This window comes from Myotis yumanensis, unplaced genomic scaffold (assembly GCF_028538775.1).
Source record: "Myotis yumanensis isolate MYYU_CA2020_CCGP unplaced genomic scaffold, mMyoYum1.0.hap1 SCAF_4, whole genome shotgun sequence".
Taxonomy (NCBI): Eukaryota; Metazoa; Chordata; class Mammalia; order Chiroptera; family Vespertilionidae; genus Myotis; species Myotis yumanensis.
In genome coordinates, this window is record NW_027223755.1 from 24,297,632 (window position 1) to 24,318,419 (window position 20,788).

The window sequence follows — 20,788 nt, forward strand, 5'->3', positions numbered from 1 at the left end:
GGGCCAGCCGGACAACTGCTTGCGGCCCCTCCCCTGGGCACCACCATCCCCAATCGGCCCCTCCCACCCCAATTGGGGGTGGGCCAGCTGGCCAGCTGCCCAAGGACCCTCCCCCCAGCTGGCCCAGCCCAATTGGGGTGGGCCAGCCGGACCCCACCCATGCACGAATTCGTGCACCGGACCTCTACTACTATGATATTATCTCAATTGATTTTTTTAATTAAATCTTTATTCAGATTATTACAGTTGTTCCTCTTTTTTTCTGCCATAGCTCCCCTCCACCTGGTTCCCACCCCACCCTCTGCCCTTACTCCCCCCCCCCAACTGTCCTCATCCATAGGTGTATAATTTTTCTCCAATCTCTTCCCGCACCCCCCATATCCCTTTCCCCCCCGAGAATTGTCAGTCCACTCCCTTTCTATGCCCGTGATTCTATTATATTCACCAGTGTATTCTGTTCATCAGATTATTTATTCACTTGATTTTTAGACTCACTTGTTGATAGATGTGTATTTGTTGTTCATAATTTTTTTATCTTTACCTTTTTCTTCTTCTTCCTCTTCTTAAAGAATATCCTTCAGCATTTCTTATAATACTGGTTTGGTTGTGATGAACTTCTTTAGCTTTTTCTTGTCTGTGAAGCTCTTTATCTGACCTTCAATTCTGAATGATAGCTTTGCTGGGTAAAGTAACCTAGGTGGTAGGTTCTTGCTATTCATCACTTTGAATATTTCTTGCCACTCCCTTCTGGCCTGCATGGTTTCTGTTGAGAAATCAGCAAACAGTCGTATGGGTACTCCCTTGTAGGTAACTGACTGTTTTTCTCTTGCTGCTTTTAAGCTTCTCTCTTTGTCTTTTGCTCTTGGCATTTTAATTATGATGTGTCTTGGTGTGATCCTCTTTGGATTCCTCTTGTTTGGGGTTCTCTGCGCTTCCTGGACTTGTAAGTCTATTTCTTTCACCAGGTAGGGGAAGTTTTCTGTCATTATTTCTTCAAATAGGTTTTCAATACCTTCTCTCTCTCTTCTTCTGGCACCCCCATAATTCAGATGTTGGTACGCTTGAAGTTGTCCCAGAGGCTCCTTACACTATCTTCATATTTTTGGATTATTTTTTCTTTTTGTTTTTCTGGTTGGGTGTTTTTTGCTTCTTGGTATTTCAAATCTTTGACTTGATACTTGTGATCCTCTAGTCTGCTGTTGGATCTCTGTATTATATTCTTTATTTCAGTCAGTGTATGCTTAATTTCTAATTGGTCCTTTTTCATATCATCGAGGGTCTCACTAGATTTATGGAGGGTCTCACTAAATTTATCGGTGGTTTCTAGAAGATTCTTGAGTAATCTTATAACCGTGGTTTTGAACTCTATATCCAGTAGTTTGCTTTCCTCCATTTCTTTCATTTGTGACCTGTTTTTCTGTCTCCTCATTTTGGCTGCTTCCCTGTGTTGAGAGAGTGGCTTTCTGGGCTAGGTGTCCTATAGGGCCCAGTGGCTAAGCCTCCCCAATTACCTGAGGTGGACACTCTTGGTGCACCCCTTTGTGGGCTGGGTGCACAGTATATTTGTAGTTAAGCCTTGATTGTTGTAGGTATCACTGGGAGGAATTGACCTCCAGGCTAGTAGGCTGTGAGAATCAGCTGTGTCTACGGTGGGAGAACTTCTGTGCTGGAGACACCCTTATGGGGCAAGACTTGCTTCAGTGGGGCTTTGGTGCTCACTGAGTCTGCCCCCTAAGTGTGTCCCTTATGGATCTGAGGAGTTGTAATCTGGATGGTCCCACTCTGACCACTGGGTACACTGGCTCTTGGACCTCTAAGGAGGTGCTAATTTAGCCTCTGCCTGAGACTACCTCGCAGGAGCTATGGAGAGATCTGCAGATTCCTCTTCTTTGTTTGGGGTTTGGAGGTGCCCAGATGAGGCCCAGCTGTGAAGCAATGCAAGCTGCTGTGGGGCCTTGGGCCTTCTTTTGGATGTTCTGGTTCTCTCTGGCTCAGCTGCAGTTTGTTAGGTAATTTTCAGATTGCAAAGGGCCAGGCCTTTCATATGCAAAAACAGCTTGGGTGGGGTGGGGTCTCGGGAAATTAGCAGCATGGAGCTATGGCTGATCCTCAGTCCTGCCCTAAGAGGCCCCGGGTTTCAGTGTCCACGGTAATGGCTGCAAGCACCTCTGAGAGAAAGCCACCCTCGAGTTCCACCCGATGCCAGACAGTCCAGTTTCTCCCCGTATGAGTCTGGGTCCCCAGAGACTCTCCCGGAACTGGAGTTCACAGCAGTCGGGGGCTTGAGACTCCCTCCCGATTGAAAAAGACAGCCGTGTCCTCAGTTGCCAGCCCTTTCCGCATGCACCTCTGTACCTCTGCACTTTACTTCCACACCTCCTCTGAGTCTCAGTGTGCTTTTCTCTTTCCTTCTAGTTGTAGAATTTCCACTCAGCCAGCCTTCCTATGGTTCTGGATGGTGTCCATTTTGTCTTTTAGTTGTATTTTTGAAGTGGTTGTGCGAGGCAGCAATTTCCGGTGTTTACCTATGCCGCCATCCTGGTTTCTCTCTTGATGTTTTTTTTCAAACTATGCTAGTCTCCCTGGGAATATTGAGGTACACTCCCACCTGCTCGCCTCTGTCAGCCACAACTGAGAACTACTTCTCCACGGTGGGGCAATTTCCAACAATCAATCTGCTAGATAATCAATTTGCAAAACTGATTCAGGATTTCCAAAGCTTAACTACAACAATGATACAAGCAATGAACAGGCTTTCCTGTACATGCAGCCTTCCTATCTTGAATTACACCAAGCCCCAGCCCCAGCTATAGTCAAATAAAACCTTAAACAGGCTCTAGGAGAGTTCATTTTACCTGTCTGACTGCTACAGGTAGAGGTAGGGATAGAAAAAAAAAAAAAAACAACAACACAAAAATTTGAAAAAAAAAATTTAATTTCAATCAACTAGTTGTTCTATGGTTTAACCTCTGGAAAACTGACCTTCATTGAATAATCCTTGATTTAAACTATAAGCTTAATTTTGAACAAATCTGTAGAAAACGATTGAGATAGCTGTCTTTAAAACAGGTAAACTGGAAAACTGAAGAAAAAATATGATGCCTAAAAAACTTTCTATTAGAGATAATAAACTGAAATAAATGAAAAGCAAAGAGAACGAGAGGACCGTGAAATACCTGAAATATATGAAAGCTGCTCATTCTCAGAGTAGTGCAAGTAAAATGCAAATGACAACAATGAGATGACCTTTTGCCTATTAGACAAACTATAGAAGACGAGTATTATTCAGTGTTGGCAGATGTACAGAAAATAGGTACTGTTAAAAATGTTGGTGACAACCACAAATTATGTGCTTTTTAGTGAGAACTTGGCCAGTATCTTTCCAAATTTAAAATGTGCATATTGTTGTAACAAATCATTTCACTTCTAGGAGTCTACCTTATAGAAACATTGACCTAAATGCAAAAGGCTAGATGCAAAAGACAATTCCTGAAATATTTATGCAATGGGGAGAAAATAGCCATCTCCAAAATATTCTTCACTAGAAGAACTGTCGAAAAAAATTAATGTCAGTTCATACTGTGGAATTCTATGTAAGTTTTACAGAATGAGGCGATGTATTTACATGGAGGATATCTGAAGTAGGTGAGTATAAAGGCAAGTTGCATACCATGTTGTTAGCCCACTGAAACAAAAAAGCATTAATTCTCCCTACACAGGTTAAAACAAATACAAATCAAACCACTCATAGCACCTACTCATTTTTACATGTCTAGAGGGGTGCTCATTTTTACAGTATACACATTAGTACTGTTTGTCACACACATGTGCACACACACACACACACACACACACCCCAAGTCAACCCAATTGAGGGCAGAGAAAACACTTCAATTCACTTCAACAGTCTTTTCAATAAATGATGCTGGACCAATTGGATTTCCATACTGAAATCCGCAAGTTTCTCTAGTATATTTTCAAAGGGAAGGCTACTGAAAAAGTATATCTTGTTTGAAAAATAAATCAAAAGACCTCTTTTAGTGACAACATAAATTTTATCCCTAAATAGTTATGGAAAACATTTTGTGAGAGTTAAAATCCCACAAAGTAAATATCTAACATAAGATTTTTCTTGAAGATGCTTTTAAAACTGTCCACTTTGTCTTAGAGATTTGCTTGGTCATAAAATGCCTAGAGGCAGACAGTTACTGAAAGAAAAGGCTTTTCAACAAACTCACTGCAACACCATTTTATAATAAGTTCACTGCTAAGGTGCCATTATAAAATCAAAGATACACTCACTTGAGAGGAAAAAAAAAAGGACTCCTCAATAAAACAAAACCAGATGTACAAAGGGGGAAAGCTTTTGAATACATTTCCAAACAAAAAAAATATTAATGATAACACTGAAAACATGAGCAACACTATTCTAAAATAAAAATAAGTCATTGTGACTGAATGTCTGGACCAAAGAAAGGACAAAATCCTGAGGACAACCTAAGCTAGAATAAATGGACAAGAAACAAAAGCTGCAAAGGGACGCATCGGAGCACAGAGGAAAGTTAAGGGCAGCTCAGCAGAGAGACAAGGTGAAGGGCCCAGGCACCACCTTCGGGAAGAGACTAAAACAAGCGTGTCCCCTGGATTTGGTCTTTGGGAGGCTGGCTTTTTTTCTTTAAATATGTTTTTATTGATTTTAGAGAGAGGAAGTGAGAGGGAGAGAGTGATAGAAACAACACCTCCTGCTGGGGATCAAGCCCACAACCGAGGCATGTACCCTGACCAGGTACTGAACCAGTGACCTCCTGGTGAATGGGCTGACGCTCAACCTATGAACTACACTGGCTGGGCTGGGAGGCTGGCTCTGACAGCAGCAGCAGTGGCAGGGTGGGGATGGGGTTAAGGGGGCAAGGTGCCATAGCAAAGGCAGGTGTGGCTGGACCAGGGTCTGACAGGCTCTGGGGTAAGTTCCAAGGCCTGGAGAGGAAGGCTTCCTGCCCCAGAAGGACAACAGGCATAAGGAGAAGTGCATGAGCCTAAGGCTAAACTTTCAAAACTGTGGATATGTAGCCTGGGCTGAAAGCTTACATGCTGAACAGCTGAAATTGTAGATCACAGATTTATTGCAGCTGCCAAACCTTTTCGCCAATATCACTGAGCAGCACACATATAGGGGGGAAAAAGGCAAATGGTGGAGTTGACATTTCCATGGAAGGTGGTGGTTAGCATAAGGCACCGAGGCCCCTAGAGCCGAGAGACAGAAGTCAGAGCACAGGACTTAATCGAGGAAGCAAAGAAAGGTGACTATGCAGAGAGCAAAAGGAAGATTCAAGTGGAAGCAAAAAAAAATAAGGGCATGCATGGCTGGAAGTATGAGCATATCACTGGAAATACCAGTGAAGAAACCAGAATGAGACCTGGGATGATTCCTTTGGGGTGGTGAAGACTCGGCAAACAAAAAGGCACCCAAAGATTTCATTACAAACCCAACCATTTTTAAAAACACCAAATATAATGCCGTATCTCATAGCTAGACTCTCAAAAAAATTTTTCAAAAACAGTTAAAATGTTGCTTAAAAACATGTCATATAGTTACTTATTTTAATTGAGTGAGAAAATAGTTTTTTCACTGTAAAATAAGTAGAAGTCTACGTCAAAAAAATAGAAAAAAGCAACTGTAATGCCACTACCTTCATACAACTACTATTGCAGTATTTTTTAGCATACAGTCAGATTGTATATAAAATGTTGTAATTATTGTTTTCCGATTAACTCTTTGCATTTTTAAGCCACATGCATATTTCCATATTAATTTTAACACTTACGTGATATTTTATCAAGTGAAATTTCAAATTTTATCAATCAATTCTCCCACTGCTCATCTAGTTTGGGGCTACCATACATTATGTAAGGGTACACAGCAGCATGTGTAATTTTACATTTTATGCCTGACCTAGAAGTAGAAAATTACCAGTGTCTGTGGTGGGAAAGTTGTCCGAAAGAAGACTGGAAGGAGAATGGCAGGCTTATTTTCAGACACACTATTTCCACGGGTCACAGACAAGCCAAAAGATTTACCTGGAAGGAATCTTACAAAACGTGGCATGAAATGAAATCTTGGGCAGCAGGGTGGGCTGTCTTCAAACAGAGGACCTACAGCAAACAAGTGCAAATACAAGAAAAAAAATTAATAAAAACAGGCTTAGAAAACAAATACTGCAACTTAATTCCTAAGATTCATTATAATGACAAACATCACTACAAGCAGGGGCATAAAAATAAAAAAAGGTCTTCTTCTTGTACATCAGTCCTGTGGTAACCACCACAAACATCCCAGAAAGACTCAAGTGAGGAGACTACCAATGTAAGAGGAGAATGAAAGCCCAAGGACATGTGCTTCATGGTACACTAGAGGCCTGGTGCATGAATTCATTCATGGGTGGGGTCCAGCCAGCCCACTCCAACCAGGGCTGGGCCAGCCAGGGGGAGGGGCCATGGGCAGTTAGTCGGCCAGCCCCACTCCCAATGGGCGTGAGGAGAGGCAATTGAGGGTGGGGCCGCTGGGGGGAGGGGCCACAAGTAGTTGAACTACCAGTTGGAGGGACAATTTGCATATTAGCCTTTTATTATTTAGGAGGATAAGGGAAAACTATTTTTAGAAAGTCAAAACATAAAAAGATTTTTGTTATAACTGAACTACTGCATGATATAATATGCTTGTGCTTTAATTCCTTTCCATTTTAATCAACAGGACTGGAGAAAAATAGAGAAAAATACTACTAAAAACTTGGTTTGAAAAACCATTCATCAATACACGGTTTAGCAAATAAATAAGTAACTGTCTGCTGGAATGCAGACACCTCCTAAGAGTAACTATTATCCAAGATCCAAGGACCAGGTGCCTATTCGATGTAGCTCTCAGGTTTTGAATTGTGTTTTGAAGGCAAAGCAAAGTTCTGTTTTGATAAACTGTTATCTTGGAAGTTCATATTACAGTAAAGTTCAATAGATTTAAAATATTAACTAATGAGGCTTTCCCCAATGCACCTAAATCAATGTAATTACTTATAATAACTAATACCATCTTCTTACATATCAGTTAGGTAATGGATAATGGTAATCTTAGGCAATAGACACTGTCAAATTGTATTAAAATAAGACCCGTGAGAACTTATTCGTGTCAGATGATAGCAAGCATTCCTATGAATCACACTTTTCCCTGGGTATTTCAAAAAATAAGAGAAATTTCAATTATGTTCCCCCCACCATACACCACAATGTTCTTTCAGCATTACATTTTTCTTTAAGTCCTATTATTTACCTTTAAGATTCCAGTCATACAATTCCAAAATATCTCTGAATAGGAATAATGAAAAGAGTTCAAGTCCCTTCACACAAAAATTCTGAAAAATAAACCAAAATCAAATTACTATAATACTGCAAATATATATTAACTGAAGGTTCAACTTCTTCTAGTCAAGTGCCTTAAAGTATCTGTTGAAACTATCCTAAAACCATGTACTTTCCTAAAAAGTTTGACCACCATCCTACAAAGAACAGCTCATTTGCTTGAGACACAAATGAAGTAGGCAAGCGTGGCTTTAGGTTTCCTAAGAAAATGTGAGCACAGTCCTTCCCAATGTACGAGTAAAATTATGTGAAATTAAAACACTAAGTCGGGGGAGAAACCAAGATGGCGGCATAGGTAAACACGGGAGTTTGCTGCCTCGAACAACCACTTCAAAAATACAACTAAAAGACGGAACGGACATCATCCAGAACCACAGGAAAGCTGGCTGAGTGGATGTTCTACAACTAGCAGGAAAGAGAAAAGCATACCGAGGCTCAGAGGAGGCGCAGTGCTGAAGTAAAATACTAAGGTTCGGAGTGCATGTGGAGCGGGCTGGAGGCTGAGGGCGCGGTTGTTTTCAATCGGGAGGGAGTCTCAGGCTCTGAGCTCCAGTTCCGGGCGAGTCTCTAAGGACCCAGACTCATACGGGAGAAGCGGGACTGTCTGGCATCGCTCAGAACCCTAGGGCAGCTTTCTCTCCGTGGGGCTCGCAGCGACTACTGGGACACTGAGAAGCAGAGCCTCTGAGGGCAAGACTGAGAGCAGCCATAATTGCTAACCCCGCCCTGTTGATCCCGTGGGACCCGCCCCGCCCAAGCCCTGCAGGGAGGCTTTTGCTGGATAGCCTCAGGCAAAGGCTAGATTAGCACCTCCCTAGAGATCCAGGAGCCAGGAAGCCCAGAGGTCAGAGTGGGACCATCCAGCTTTAAGCTCCGTGGAACCATAAAAGACACACTCAGGAGGCAGACTCAGTGAGCACCAAAGCCCCATCGAAGCAAGTCTAGCCCCAGAGGGGTGTCTCCAGCACAGAAGTTCTCCCACCGCAGACACAGGTGATTCTCACAGCCAATTGACCTGGAGGTCAATTCCTCACAGTGATAACTACAACAATCAAGGCTTAACCACAACAAGACTGTGCACAAAGCCCACAAGGGGGTGCACCAAGAGTGTCTACCTTAGGTAATTGGGACACTTAGCACAGAAAGGCACTCTATCGACACAGCGAAGCATAAAAAAATGCCGAGACAAAGAAACAGGACACAAACGACAGAATTGGAGGAAAGCAAACTGTTGGATATAGAGTTCAAAACCACACTTTTAAGGTCTTTAAAGAACTGTTTAGAAGCCCTCGAAAAGACTGGTAAGACCGCCGATAAATGTAGTGAGATCCTCAAGAAATCTAATGAGACCCTCGATGTTGTGATAAAGGACCAACTAGAAATTAAGCATACACTGACTGAAATAAAGAATATTATACAGACTCCCAACAGCAGACCAGAGGGTCGCAAGGATCAAGTCAAAGATTTGAAATACGAAGAAGCAAAAAACACCCAACCGGAAAAGCAAAATGAAAAAAGAATCCGAAAATATGAAGATAGTGTAAGGAGCCTCTGGGACAGCTTCAAGCGTACCAACATCCGAATTATAGGGGTGCCAGAAGATGAGAGAGAGCAAGATATTGAAAACCTATTTGAAGAAATAATGACAGAAAACTTCCCCTACCTGGTGAAAGGAATAGACTTCCAAGTCCAGGAAGCGCAGAGAACCCCAAACAAAAGGAATCCAAAGAGGACCACACCAAGACACATCATAATTAAAATGCCAAGAGCAAAAGACAAAGAGAGAATCCTAAAAGCAGCAAGAGAAAGAAAATCAGTTACCTACAAGGGAGTACCCATACGACTGTCAGCTGATTTCTCAACAGAAACTTTGCAGGCCAGAAGGGAATGGCAAGAAATATTCAAAGTGATGAATACCAAGAACCTACAACCAAGACTACTTTATCCAGCAAAGCTATCATTCAGAAGTGAAGGCCAGATAAAGAGCTTCACAGATAAGAAAAAGCTAAAGGAGTTCATCACCACCAAACCAGTATTATATGAAATGCTGAAAGGTATCCTGTAAGAAGAGGAAGAAGAAGAAAAAGGTAAAGATACAAATTATGAACAACAAATACACATCTATCAACAAGTGAATCTAAAAATCAAGTGAATAAATAATCTGATGAACTGGTGATTGTAATAGAATCAGGGACATAGAAAGGGAATGGACTGACTATTCTTGGGGGGCGGGGGGGAGAAAGGGGTGTGGGGGTGAGTGAAGAGATTAGACAATAATCGTGCACCTATGGATGAGGACAGTGGGTGGGGAGTGAGGGCAGAGGGTGGGGTTGGAACTGGGTGGAGGGGAGTTATGGTGGGAAAAAAGAGTAACTAATGTAATAATCTGAACAATAAAGATTTAATTAAAAAAAAAAAAAGGAGAGATATCAAAGGCAAAAAAAAAACAAAAAAAAAAACACTAAGTCATCTTATGAAGGGAGTGGAACCAGGGACATGGAAGCATGGAACTGAGTTTGGAATCTCGGAGGGACGGTGGGTGGGAGGTAATCAACCAAGGACCTTATATTCATGGCCCATGGACGCAGACGAGGCCATGCATATACAGGGTGGTGAGGGCCTGGGGTCGGGAGGCAGACTGGAGCGGGTCAATGGGGGGAAAAGCGGGACATATGTAATACTTTCAACAATAAAGAATTATTATTAAAAAAATAAAATAAAACAAAACAAAAATGAAGTCGTCTTTATGTCATATTTTTCTAACCCAATTATAAAATCAGGATCTCCTGGGGACTTTTTGTTAATTCAAATGACACACACACACACACACACACACACACACACACACACATATGCCAGCAGGCTCTGATAGGTTTGTCCCGCTCACTCCACCCCTGTTCCCTGCCATCCCCCAAACACACCTAGAATCACTGTTAGAGTGACCATAAACAGAGGTCTTTCATGCCAAAAAGTAAAAATTCTTAATGAAGGCAAATAAAGGGCTACAAAAAATTACAAAACTTTGGACGAAAATTTCTCCAGTAAACAAGCTTAACAGATGATATATCTGCAACTAAGACATGTCTCATAATTCTTCCTTCCTATTTGTTTTGCTCAGGGTTCATAAATCACCCTGCGTGAGATAACTCCAGACGCATAAACCTTTACAATAGCAAATGAAGGCTTATGACCTTAAAAATCGAAAGGAAGCAAAAAGCCCTTTTAAGCTAGAGAATGAGGGGGGTGGCCCTTTCTCTTTAATTCTTTTTGAAAGACAGGTAGAATTACCAGGACTTGCTTTGAATGAAGTAGGTGCAAACTAAGCATGTATGTCATGCTTATCAATTCCCGCTGGTGCCCGGCTGCCCATGACAGAGCTGCGCTGTTAAACAAGGTTTGCAAGGAGAGCCGGGGGCTCAGGAAATCGACCCCAACTCCAGCACAAGGTTAAGTGCACAGGCTTGTTTGCTGTCTAGTTGTTATTTCTTCGTGTGACTTGTTGACATCACTAAATTCAAGATCAGGCAATGAATCATTCTGAGATTCACATTAATCTTGCTTTGGAATTTTAAACCTCTTGCATATATTTAGATAAATCTGCTGCTGAGCAGCCGCAATGAAAAACAATTAGGAAAAATATGTAAATATATGGGAAGAAAAATGAACCAAGGACCGATCTTGTCATTGGAGATAATGAATAAGATTATTCCAACAGCTATCAGATTCGGTTTCACCACCCTAATTTCCTCTGATAACAACCAGTAATCAAAATCTGTCCCCTACCCAAAACAAACCAGAAACAAATGTAAAGTTACTATCAGTAGATGCAAAACAAGGAGAAATGGATTCAGAAGTTGAAAAATGGCCTGAATTTTAACCTTGTTCCTAGAGCTCCATCTCACTGACCCTTGCAACAGTGACCACAAAACTTTAGGGGTATTTCTGAGGCCAAAGCCAGAGCTGGCCATGTCCATGCTTTCAAGATATAAGTGTGGAATAAACAGAAGACAAAGCTGCTAAGCCATCTTCTGCCTTACCTCAGGCATCATCTCTTCGATGAAATGGATCGTGTAGTCTATGTTGAATCTGATCACTTTACACAGCGGAATCTGCAAGAATAAGAAGAGGTTCAGTCTGCAACACCATCCTGGAGGCTCACAATGAGCATGTGTTGGCAACCTGACCCAGAAGGCCATGACCCAAACGAGAAAGTTCCACTTCATCTAAGCTGCTCACAATGCTGCAGGCGAGCTTGACCACAACTGCTGGGTTTTCATGGCAGGCGCCCAGCTGGCCCTGCCTCTACAGGAAACCTGCATAATGCTGGTGCTTAATTAACTGTATGAGCAACAACACAAATGTGACAAGAACCCATTAAATCCAACCAAATTGCCTCTAGAGAATTAATAAAACCACTTAAATACTTATTTTTCTCGTGTTTTTTTTTTTTTTTTAATCTTTCAGAACTTTGGCTTTTCAGGCAGATCAGGGATAGCAGGCTGACAGCTCATCGGTTACAGATTTCTAAGTCACTACACGCACACAAGTCCAGCTGTCTATCTGGCTCCGGAGCAAAACCAACCATGGTAATAATAATAATAAAGTATGATATGAATAACAACAGATAGCATTTCCTGAGCCAGGCGCTATTCTAATGCTTCACATATGGTCACCCATGTAGCCACCCCTATGAGATAGGCACAATTTATTATCCCCCTTGTACAGTGGAGGAAACTGAGGCAGAGTCATCAGGTACATTGCCTAAGGTAACCGGTAGCTGGTGAGTTCAGAAATGTTGCTCTAGACTCCAGCCAGCTCTAAGCCACTAGAGTATAATACCTCTCATTGCCTGTTGTAATACTCAGGGTTCATTTGAAAATGAAGGAAGGCTCATGTTAAATAAACCCACACCTGTCTTGTTTTACCAATGTGTCATCAGACACTACTAGCCTAGTGCCTAGACATAGTAGGTTTTCCTTGAGTATACTTTTGAATGAGGGAGGAATGAGAAAGGGAGGGTGTGGAGTTACCGCAGTGGTCTGGCTGATTACCTGAGGAAAATAATACTCAGAAGCCCTAGAGATGTGTTAAGTCGGTTTTTCTAGGCACTCAATTTGTCTGTCCAGAAGACAATTTTATATAAATGTAACCGTTTTTACAAACCATAGCAATCATAAAGAAACACATTTTAATTCTACCAAAGGAATGGTAAGAAAAACAAAAATAGTCTTATAATGCCATCTACTGGAAACTTTTTCTCAGAAATGAAATTTAGTTCTTAGGTGCTTTTTCATTTTTTAAAAGGATAACGGCTAATCTGTGTAAAATTCACATTTTAATAAGAGATCCATATGCAACCTTCTTGTGGTAATAAATGAGTTCTAAAACAACTGAAGCAGCAGGCTAAAGCCACTAACATTTTAAGGTCTTTTTAGTCCTATAGTTAAAAATGATGTGAGAACTACAAATTTGGGCATCATTCATATTTTGTAAATACCTATTTTTTGCTAACAATGATGTTAGGTTCACAGTTACCCTAAAAGAAGTCACAGCCCCTACCATTTTAAAAGGCAAGGATCTAAAAGAAGAACATGGTACAATGTAACTTGTAGGTACAATTAAAAACAAATATGCAAACGGAGAGTATAAAGTTCTAAAGGACCAAAGGAGGTAACATTTGAGTTGAGTCTTCGAAGAGGGGCAGGGATTTTCCAGGTCATCCAGAAAAACTAACTTGGGGAAAAACAGGCATTTAGTTTCTAGCAAGACAGAGAGAAGGGAGCCAGGGGAATAACAAGTGATTTAGCTGTTCAGGAATAAAGTGGGTGGAGAGAGAGAAGCAAGGTATTTCTAGACAGGAAAGCATGAACTATATCAGTGGTCGCCAACCAGTGGTCCGTGAGGTCCGAAAGGTTGGCGACCATTGAACTATATTATGCAAATTTTACAAACAATGTAAAGGATTCAGGGCTTATCCTATCAATGAGAAGTCATTCAAGCAGTTTAAGGGAGAGACCATCACAGTTCACACTTTGGATGAGTGGCTATGTAAACGGTGCGGGGATGGTCTGGACGGAGGCAGGAAACCAGAAGACCAGAGTCTAATGAAACAGTCCAGGAGCCAAATGAAGAGAAGACTGGAAAGGAGGGGAATATTTTTAAACATAAGAGATGTTACTGAAATACACAGTGACCGTTCTGATGTGGAGGCAAGAAAGAAGAAAGAATAGGGAATAATTTCTGGGTTTCTGGCCTACGTGACCAGACACATCACAATGGCATTAATACAAAGAAATTCATGGCATGCTCCCCACGTACTCAAACTCAGTCTGTGGGAAAGATGACGAGTTCGGTTTCACACAGGTTGAGGATGAGGTACCTGAGGGGACATGAAGGTGGGTGTGCCCAACAGGCAGTCTGAAGTTGCCGTGTGAAGCATGGAGTCCTATGTCACAGCTATAAATATCAATTTGGCGGGGATCAGGATACGCATAGGAGGAAAAACTATGGGTGAGCCTCCCTTACTCAGGGAGAGGGTATCCGAAAGAGAAAGGACCACAGGCCGTGGGAGCAGTAGGGAGCCAGGCAGAGAGAGAGCACAGTGTCAGCCTGAGCCCTTCTCAGACACACCATTGGGAAAGCAGGATCTCCTCTGCTAGTCAAACGTTCCTCTTCTCTAAGACACAGAGAGAACTGGTCATTTGCCAACATAATCGGAATCTCCACTGATTGGAAGCTTAACTGGCCAATCAAATAATATAAATACCTACCATCATTTCTTAAAACATCTTTGGACACTGACTGATACTAACTCCTATCTCACCATACCAAAAACAAGCAAAAAAAAAAAAAAAAAAAAACACTCCTAAAGAAAACACCCCTTTCAAAAATAAAGATAAGTTTAAAAAAAAACAAAAAACTTCCTCAACTCTACTACTTCCAGACACTAAATGACAAATCCAGCCCAGTGAGGCTGCTGGAAATGGGGAGCCCATGAAGGCAGGAGGAAACGGTCATGGGGCTTCATGGTGCTTTTGTGGACAGGATAAAGTATTAAGCACCTAATATGTTTATCTTTATAATTTTGGTTATATTGTCAAAGCCCTTAGTAGCATCAGGTATTTTAAGTACTAGTAACTGTACTACATAAAAGAATTAAATTCTCCCGGAATGCTCTATACTAAGCCAACAAGGCTTTCCATCCACTTCAATTCAAGTTCTGAAGAGAACTTGTCAGAACTAGATTTGGTTGAGATTCTCACACTACAATCATTTGCATGCCATTCTTCCTGATGTGCTCTCTCCAACAAGAAAATGAATCAGATCAGTACAGTGATTTAATAATTCCCTTTCTTGGGAGGTTATTTCATATTCAAGAGGCCTTTGATGGATCTAATTCCTATGAACTGTACAACACTCAGCTTAATACTCGATTTATTTTATCAACATCTCTAACATAAATGATGGGGCTTATCTTCTCATTACAGAGTTAAGTTCTCAAATTTTGAGAACTTGAACATTTTTATATAAAATATATGCAGAAGCCAGGAATTTTTCAGTCCTATATTTTATTTTATGATAACAGTAACAACTGCAATTAATTTAGCATTAACAGCCTATCAGTGCCTGAGGAATTTTAATAAAGCTCATAGAATCACTTGTCCAAAGTCACACAGATATTAAGAATTAGTTTTTAAAAACAAAAAAGAATTAAAAGATGCAAACCCAGGTCTTTCTGACATATTTTCCAAAATAAGAAGTTCAATATTTGTGGTATGCCAACCACTGTATGATAAACACTTTTCATGTTTCATCTCATTTTTTTTTACAAAAGCCTGTTGCTAAACCTAATACCTCTATCTTAAGATAAGAAAGGCTTATAAAGACTGAAATGTCAAATCATACAGATAGTAAGAGGAATTCAATAATGTTTAAAACTTTGGTCTCTCTGAAGCCAAACTGCTTTCCTTCTTTAATGAAGGTGATCCTAAAAGTTAAAGTAAGATCTACACTATTCTAGGGAATTAAAAAATAAGATAGATATTTTGAAATATTTTCATGGTAACTAAATTATTTGTTTTGCAAATCCTTTGAAGGGCAAAAAAGAGAGAAGTGCAATAGGGAGGGGAAGTTGGACTAGAGGACTTCTAAAAGCCTTTCCTACTCTAAGACTAGGAGATTTGATGTCACAAAAGGTCTGAGTGCCTCACTGAGATATTTAAAAAAAGACAACAGCCCTGGCCAGTGTGGCTCAGTTGCTAGAACATTGTCCCATGCACAGAAAGGTTGCTGGTTTGATTCCCGGTCAGGGCACATGCCCAGGCTGTGCTTCTGTCCCCGAACGGGGTACTTACGGGAGGCAACCGATCAATGTTTCCCTCTCACATCACTGTTTCTCTCTTTCTCTCTCTCTCTCTCTCTCTCTCACTCTCTCTCTTCAAAAAAAAATAATTTAAAAAAATATATATTTACAAAGACAACAAAACCCATCAAAATTCAAAAACCTCCTAATGCCTTTTCATATAGATTAAGAATAGTCGAATATAAAATTATGTCACTATGTAAGGTGACAAATGTTAACTAGACTCATTGTGGTAATCATTTCACAATATATACAAATATTGAACCATTATGTTGTACACCTGAAACTAATACAATGTTAAATATTAATTATACCTAATTAAAAAAAATAAAGAATGGTCCAATATGGTCCATCCTGGAGGTAAACGGGGTATGTATTATCAAATGATTTTATTTTTACATTTACAATGTACTCATCTTCTCAAAGAAAATTGTCTAGGATAAAATACACTGTGGAATAAAAACAATAAAAAGACAATTTGTTTTAAATTAGTATCACTACTATGGAATCATGTCCACTTATAAAGAAAAAAAGAAAGGATAGAAAGAAACAAGGTTTGGCAAAGATGTGAATCTTCACTCTCCAGAGGAACAGAATTTCAAGTTTTAAGTAAACAATACTAAAATAACTTTTCAAACTGTATAATTTCTTGTAACCAAACCAGAAAGGTTAGAGAACATTCTATTTCAAGGTAGCTACACCATAGCTATAACTTAGTAAGTTCTATAACGACATCTAGGCTGGATGAAGTATACTGCTGCACTCTCCCTGAGCCGCCAGCAAATTCAGTCCATGACAATTCCCAAGACTGCCAGCTCTGAGACAAAGCTTTAGACTCATAGATACAGAACTTCCATTTGAACCACTTACTAACAGAGCAGCCTTAATACCTGTATAAAAACATCATAGATCTGTATGTCAGGCAAAGCCCCTTAAAGAAGACATATTCCTGGTATTCAAAAGCAGAAAACTGCACGAAATTAATTCAGATTCCAGATGTCCTAAACCAGCTCTATTTCTTTTTCTATTGCTCAGAGACTAAACAGCAAGTTCTTCTTAGAACTTTCCAAGTTTCCTTTGAAGGACACCCACCCCCAAATAGCTCTGACACGTTACTCCACAGTTAATCCTTCTTTTTCAATCTTTCACACTCTCAAAATGTTATCCTGACACGTTTACATACACCATTTAATGGGAAACAAACCTGTGACTCATTAGCACAGATGTCACACTCCCACCTGACACAGACTGCCATAGACTTCCTGCAGCTCAGGCAGAGGGAGGACACAAAGTAAATGTTACTTAGAAGTGAGGAGAAAGAAAATTTATTTTGATTTTTAGAAGAATGAAGGGAGGACAGGGAAGGTGGGGGTGCAGGGACAGGGAAAGCCAGCCAATGAGCACATACTTACATTAGTTAGAGGGGCGTGTGCAAACATAGAAAATCCTTCAAAGATATACTCATGGTCATCATATTCTATAACAGTGGGCCTGTCAGTCTGAAAGCAAACAGAAACACACGCTTGAATTAGATAACAGCATGATTTGCATGTGCAGATATTCATCAGGACACAAGCAAAACACCAGGAAAAATATCAGGACTCCACAAACTTTCTTAATGTTTGTCCAAACACTAGGGAGAACTTAAAAGTTTAATTTTAGGAGAAATTGTCTGGCTTGGTGGAATTCTCTGGCTTCAGTAATATTTACATACTGAGAAAATCAAGACATTTTGTTACAGATGCCAGAAAGGGGGGGAAAGGCTATCTGACTTCATTTTCTAGGAACTTGCTGTATTTAACCCACAATACTACCAGTCCTGTTCTTATTGATCTATATTTCTGAACTAACAGAAGTCCTAACAAGAATAAGATAATAACGCAGCTGACTCAAAGCTCGAAGTGAAAAAAAGACTCAGCATCATGATGGTCAAGACTAACCACCTGGAAGGCTCTGAAAGGGCCAGGTGCCAGATCTCAGCCCTCACAGTTCCATTCCCAGGCCTTCCAAGGAGAAGCAACCCACCAAATATGCAACAAATGAATTCCTGCATGATGCCCAAGATCTTAATTACTGAAAACTGAATCTGTAATTAAAACATACAAATGTTGCTCTATGCACGAGACTCTTCCTTATGCCATTCTTATAACCCACCATTTTTAATCCTAAATGCTGAATATGGAATTATCAAGACTAATAACCTAAAAAATATGTTTTTTTACATAGGTACTGAACATTTCACACACACACACACACACACACACACACATCACACACAAAGAACTTGACAGGGAGAGAACTAAAGAATATCCAAATGTACGATATTTGTTTTTTCAATATTACTGTTACTTTCTATTTGAATAATTCAACAAAGTTGGTCTAAATTAAATATAATGAAAAGAACTTCTAATGAAATAATCATGGTACAACACTCTGGAAAACAGTTTGGTAGTTCTTCAAATATTAAAGATAGAGTTACCAAACAATCCAGGACCCCAGTCCTGGGTTTATGCCCAAGACAAATGAAAACATACATCCACACAAAAACTTGTCCACAAACATTCACAGAAGCATTTTTCATAATAGCCAAAAAGTGGAGATCACCCAAATGTTCATCAACTGATGAATGGATAAATAAAATATAGAATATCCATAGAATGGAATATTATTTGGTCATAAGAAGGAATGAAGTTGCGTGTTACAACATGGGTGAATCTTGAAAACCCTATGCTAAGTGAAATCAGAAGCCAAAAAGATGATATATTGTATGGTCCCATTCATATTAAATATCTAGAATAGGCAAATAATAGAAAGCATCTTATTGGTTGCTGAAGGCTGGGGGTGGGAAAGAATTGACTGCTGCTGAGTACAGGGTTTCTTTTGGAAATGATGAAAATGTTCTAAAATTAGACTGTGATGATGGTTTCACAACTCAGTGAAAAGATGAAATATAAAATATACACTTTAAATGGGTACATTTTAAGGTATATGAATTATAGCTCAATAAAGTTAATTATAAATATATAATTATAAATATATAATTATAAATATATAATTATTAATATCTAACTTTGAAATTGAAATCTCTTGATGATACAAGTAACCAGAACTAAAAAAATTTTATACTACGAAAGGCAGTATAACATAGTGGAATAGCATACAACCATACACAATGGTGTCAGACTGCATAGGTTCAAATCTGCACTCTGCCACTTCCTACCTGAATACTAGTAATCTTGAGCAAGCTACTTAACCTTATCTGTAAAATATGTTCTACTGCTCCACCTATAAAATGGAGAGAACAGTGTCTGCTTCATCAGTTTGTTGTGAGAGATAAGTTAATACATGTCAAATACTCAGAATGGTGCCCAATACCATAGTCAACAAGTATTAAGTATTATTATTACTGAAATACTGGTAGATACAATAGATGTTCTTATTTGGGTCACTAGATAACATATAATCTATTTGCTGATTTTTAAGAGATGTGAAATTGTTCTATGCATTCTTCCAACTCCACAGTGCCACAATTTTTTGACTATTATGTGGTACCAACAATATAAATGAAAAAAGGTACCAAAAATCATCTGGTAAAAAAGTAAAAATAAATGTCATTATGATAAAGGCCAATTTTATCAACATAAAAATAGGATATTTTAAAAGAAAGAACATTTAAGAACTGAATCAATACTTAGTCTATTCACATTTTAACCTAGTTACACACATTCAACCTATTTACATTTTAAAATAAATGAAATCTGATTTTGTAAGGAACTTACTAAGAAGTTTGTAGGAGGGGAGACTGTAATTCGATAGTGGAAAAGTCTGCCAGCATTGTTGGTCATAGGACGACAGGGCTTGATGGCCTGAGGGAAAGAACATAAGTGATATTGAAAGTAAATAAGCAAAGTATTTTTACTTAAATTAGACTGTATTTTCTAGCTGCATGTCTAACTAAAGAGGTTCCTTCAGGTATATGAATTATAGCTCAATAAAGTTGTTAAAATATATAATTATTAATATCTAACTTTGAAATTGAAATCTCTTGATGATACAAGTAACCAGAACTAATAAAATTTTATACTATGAAAGGCAGTATAACATTGGCTAGCAGGAAAGAACAGTATTCACTCTACCGTTAATTAGGCGAATAAAAAAGGGCTGGCTGTATTCAATTCATTTCTTCACGTGCAATAGGACAGCTTCAGACAACATAAAGATCTTTATAGATCTAAATTTATATCTTTTTTTTTTTTTTGTAAAATAACACAATAATTGAACTTTGGCTAAACTCCCAATAAACTGAAAAAAAAAAGGGGGCAGGAAAAATCACCTCCAGGGGATTAGCAGTAGGCTTTAATGGGGGTGGGGGAGATAGTGAAAAGATTAAACATGCTGGTGAAAACAGGAGGGACCAGAAATGAAGAAGCGTGAGAGGTGATGGGACAGGATATCATGGAGCTTAAGTCAGGAAAAGGAAAACTGACAGCGAGCAAAAGCAGCATCAGTGGACTGAACCGTGGGTGTGCCGTGACGGACACAGAGATGCGTGCCCCAGACCATGCACGGAAGGACCGCTGCCCACTGTGGAGAGAAGTATGAAGGCCCAGCCAGCGAAGCCCAAGTCAATGGACAATACTCATTCCTCGGCTGATGGGGCTTTGTTGGGGCTGACTCATAGTTTGATTAATCCCTCTGTCCAATCCTGCTTATACCTTCTCCCTTTCAAAGAAACATCATGCGCCCCAAACTCCATCTTAGCATCTGCTCCTGGAAAATCCAGGGTGGGACAGTTGGTACCAAGAGTGACCCAAAAAAGCAGGACAGATAAGATGGGGTTTGGGAGAGAAATCACTTACCATGCAACTGGCAATAAAGACCCCATCATGGGGGTAGGTGGAGCACACAGCCCCTGGCACCGGATGGCACACCTACTGAAACTTTTGAAGACGATGAAATGGGAGGCTGTACCAATGGAAGCAGGTGTTTAAGACTATGAGAGAATAGTAGCTCTAA

The 20,788-nt window shown here is 39.9% G+C and overlaps 1 protein-coding gene across 5 annotated transcripts in view; it reads right to left on the reverse strand.

Annotated features, from left to right (window-relative positions):
* The window catches only part of DROSHA (drosha ribonuclease III), a 109,589-nt gene that overhangs the window by 61,721 nt on the left and 27,080 nt on the right, over window positions 1-20,788 (reverse strand). For all 5 annotated transcript variants that reach the window (XM_070411942.1, XM_070411939.1, XM_070411941.1 and 2 more), the window contains 5 exons: window positions 19,552-19,638; window positions 17,185-17,271; window positions 11,448-11,519; window positions 7,322-7,403; window positions 6,079-6,153 (listed from right to left, as the gene is read on the reverse strand). In XM_070411942.1, coding sequence (XP_070268043.1) covers window positions 6,079-6,153; window positions 7,322-7,403; window positions 11,448-11,519; window positions 17,185-17,271; window positions 19,552-19,638 — 403 coding nt within the window. The remainder of the gene's footprint in view (window positions 1-6,078; window positions 6,154-7,321; window positions 7,404-11,447; window positions 11,520-17,184; window positions 17,272-19,551; window positions 19,639-20,788) is intronic.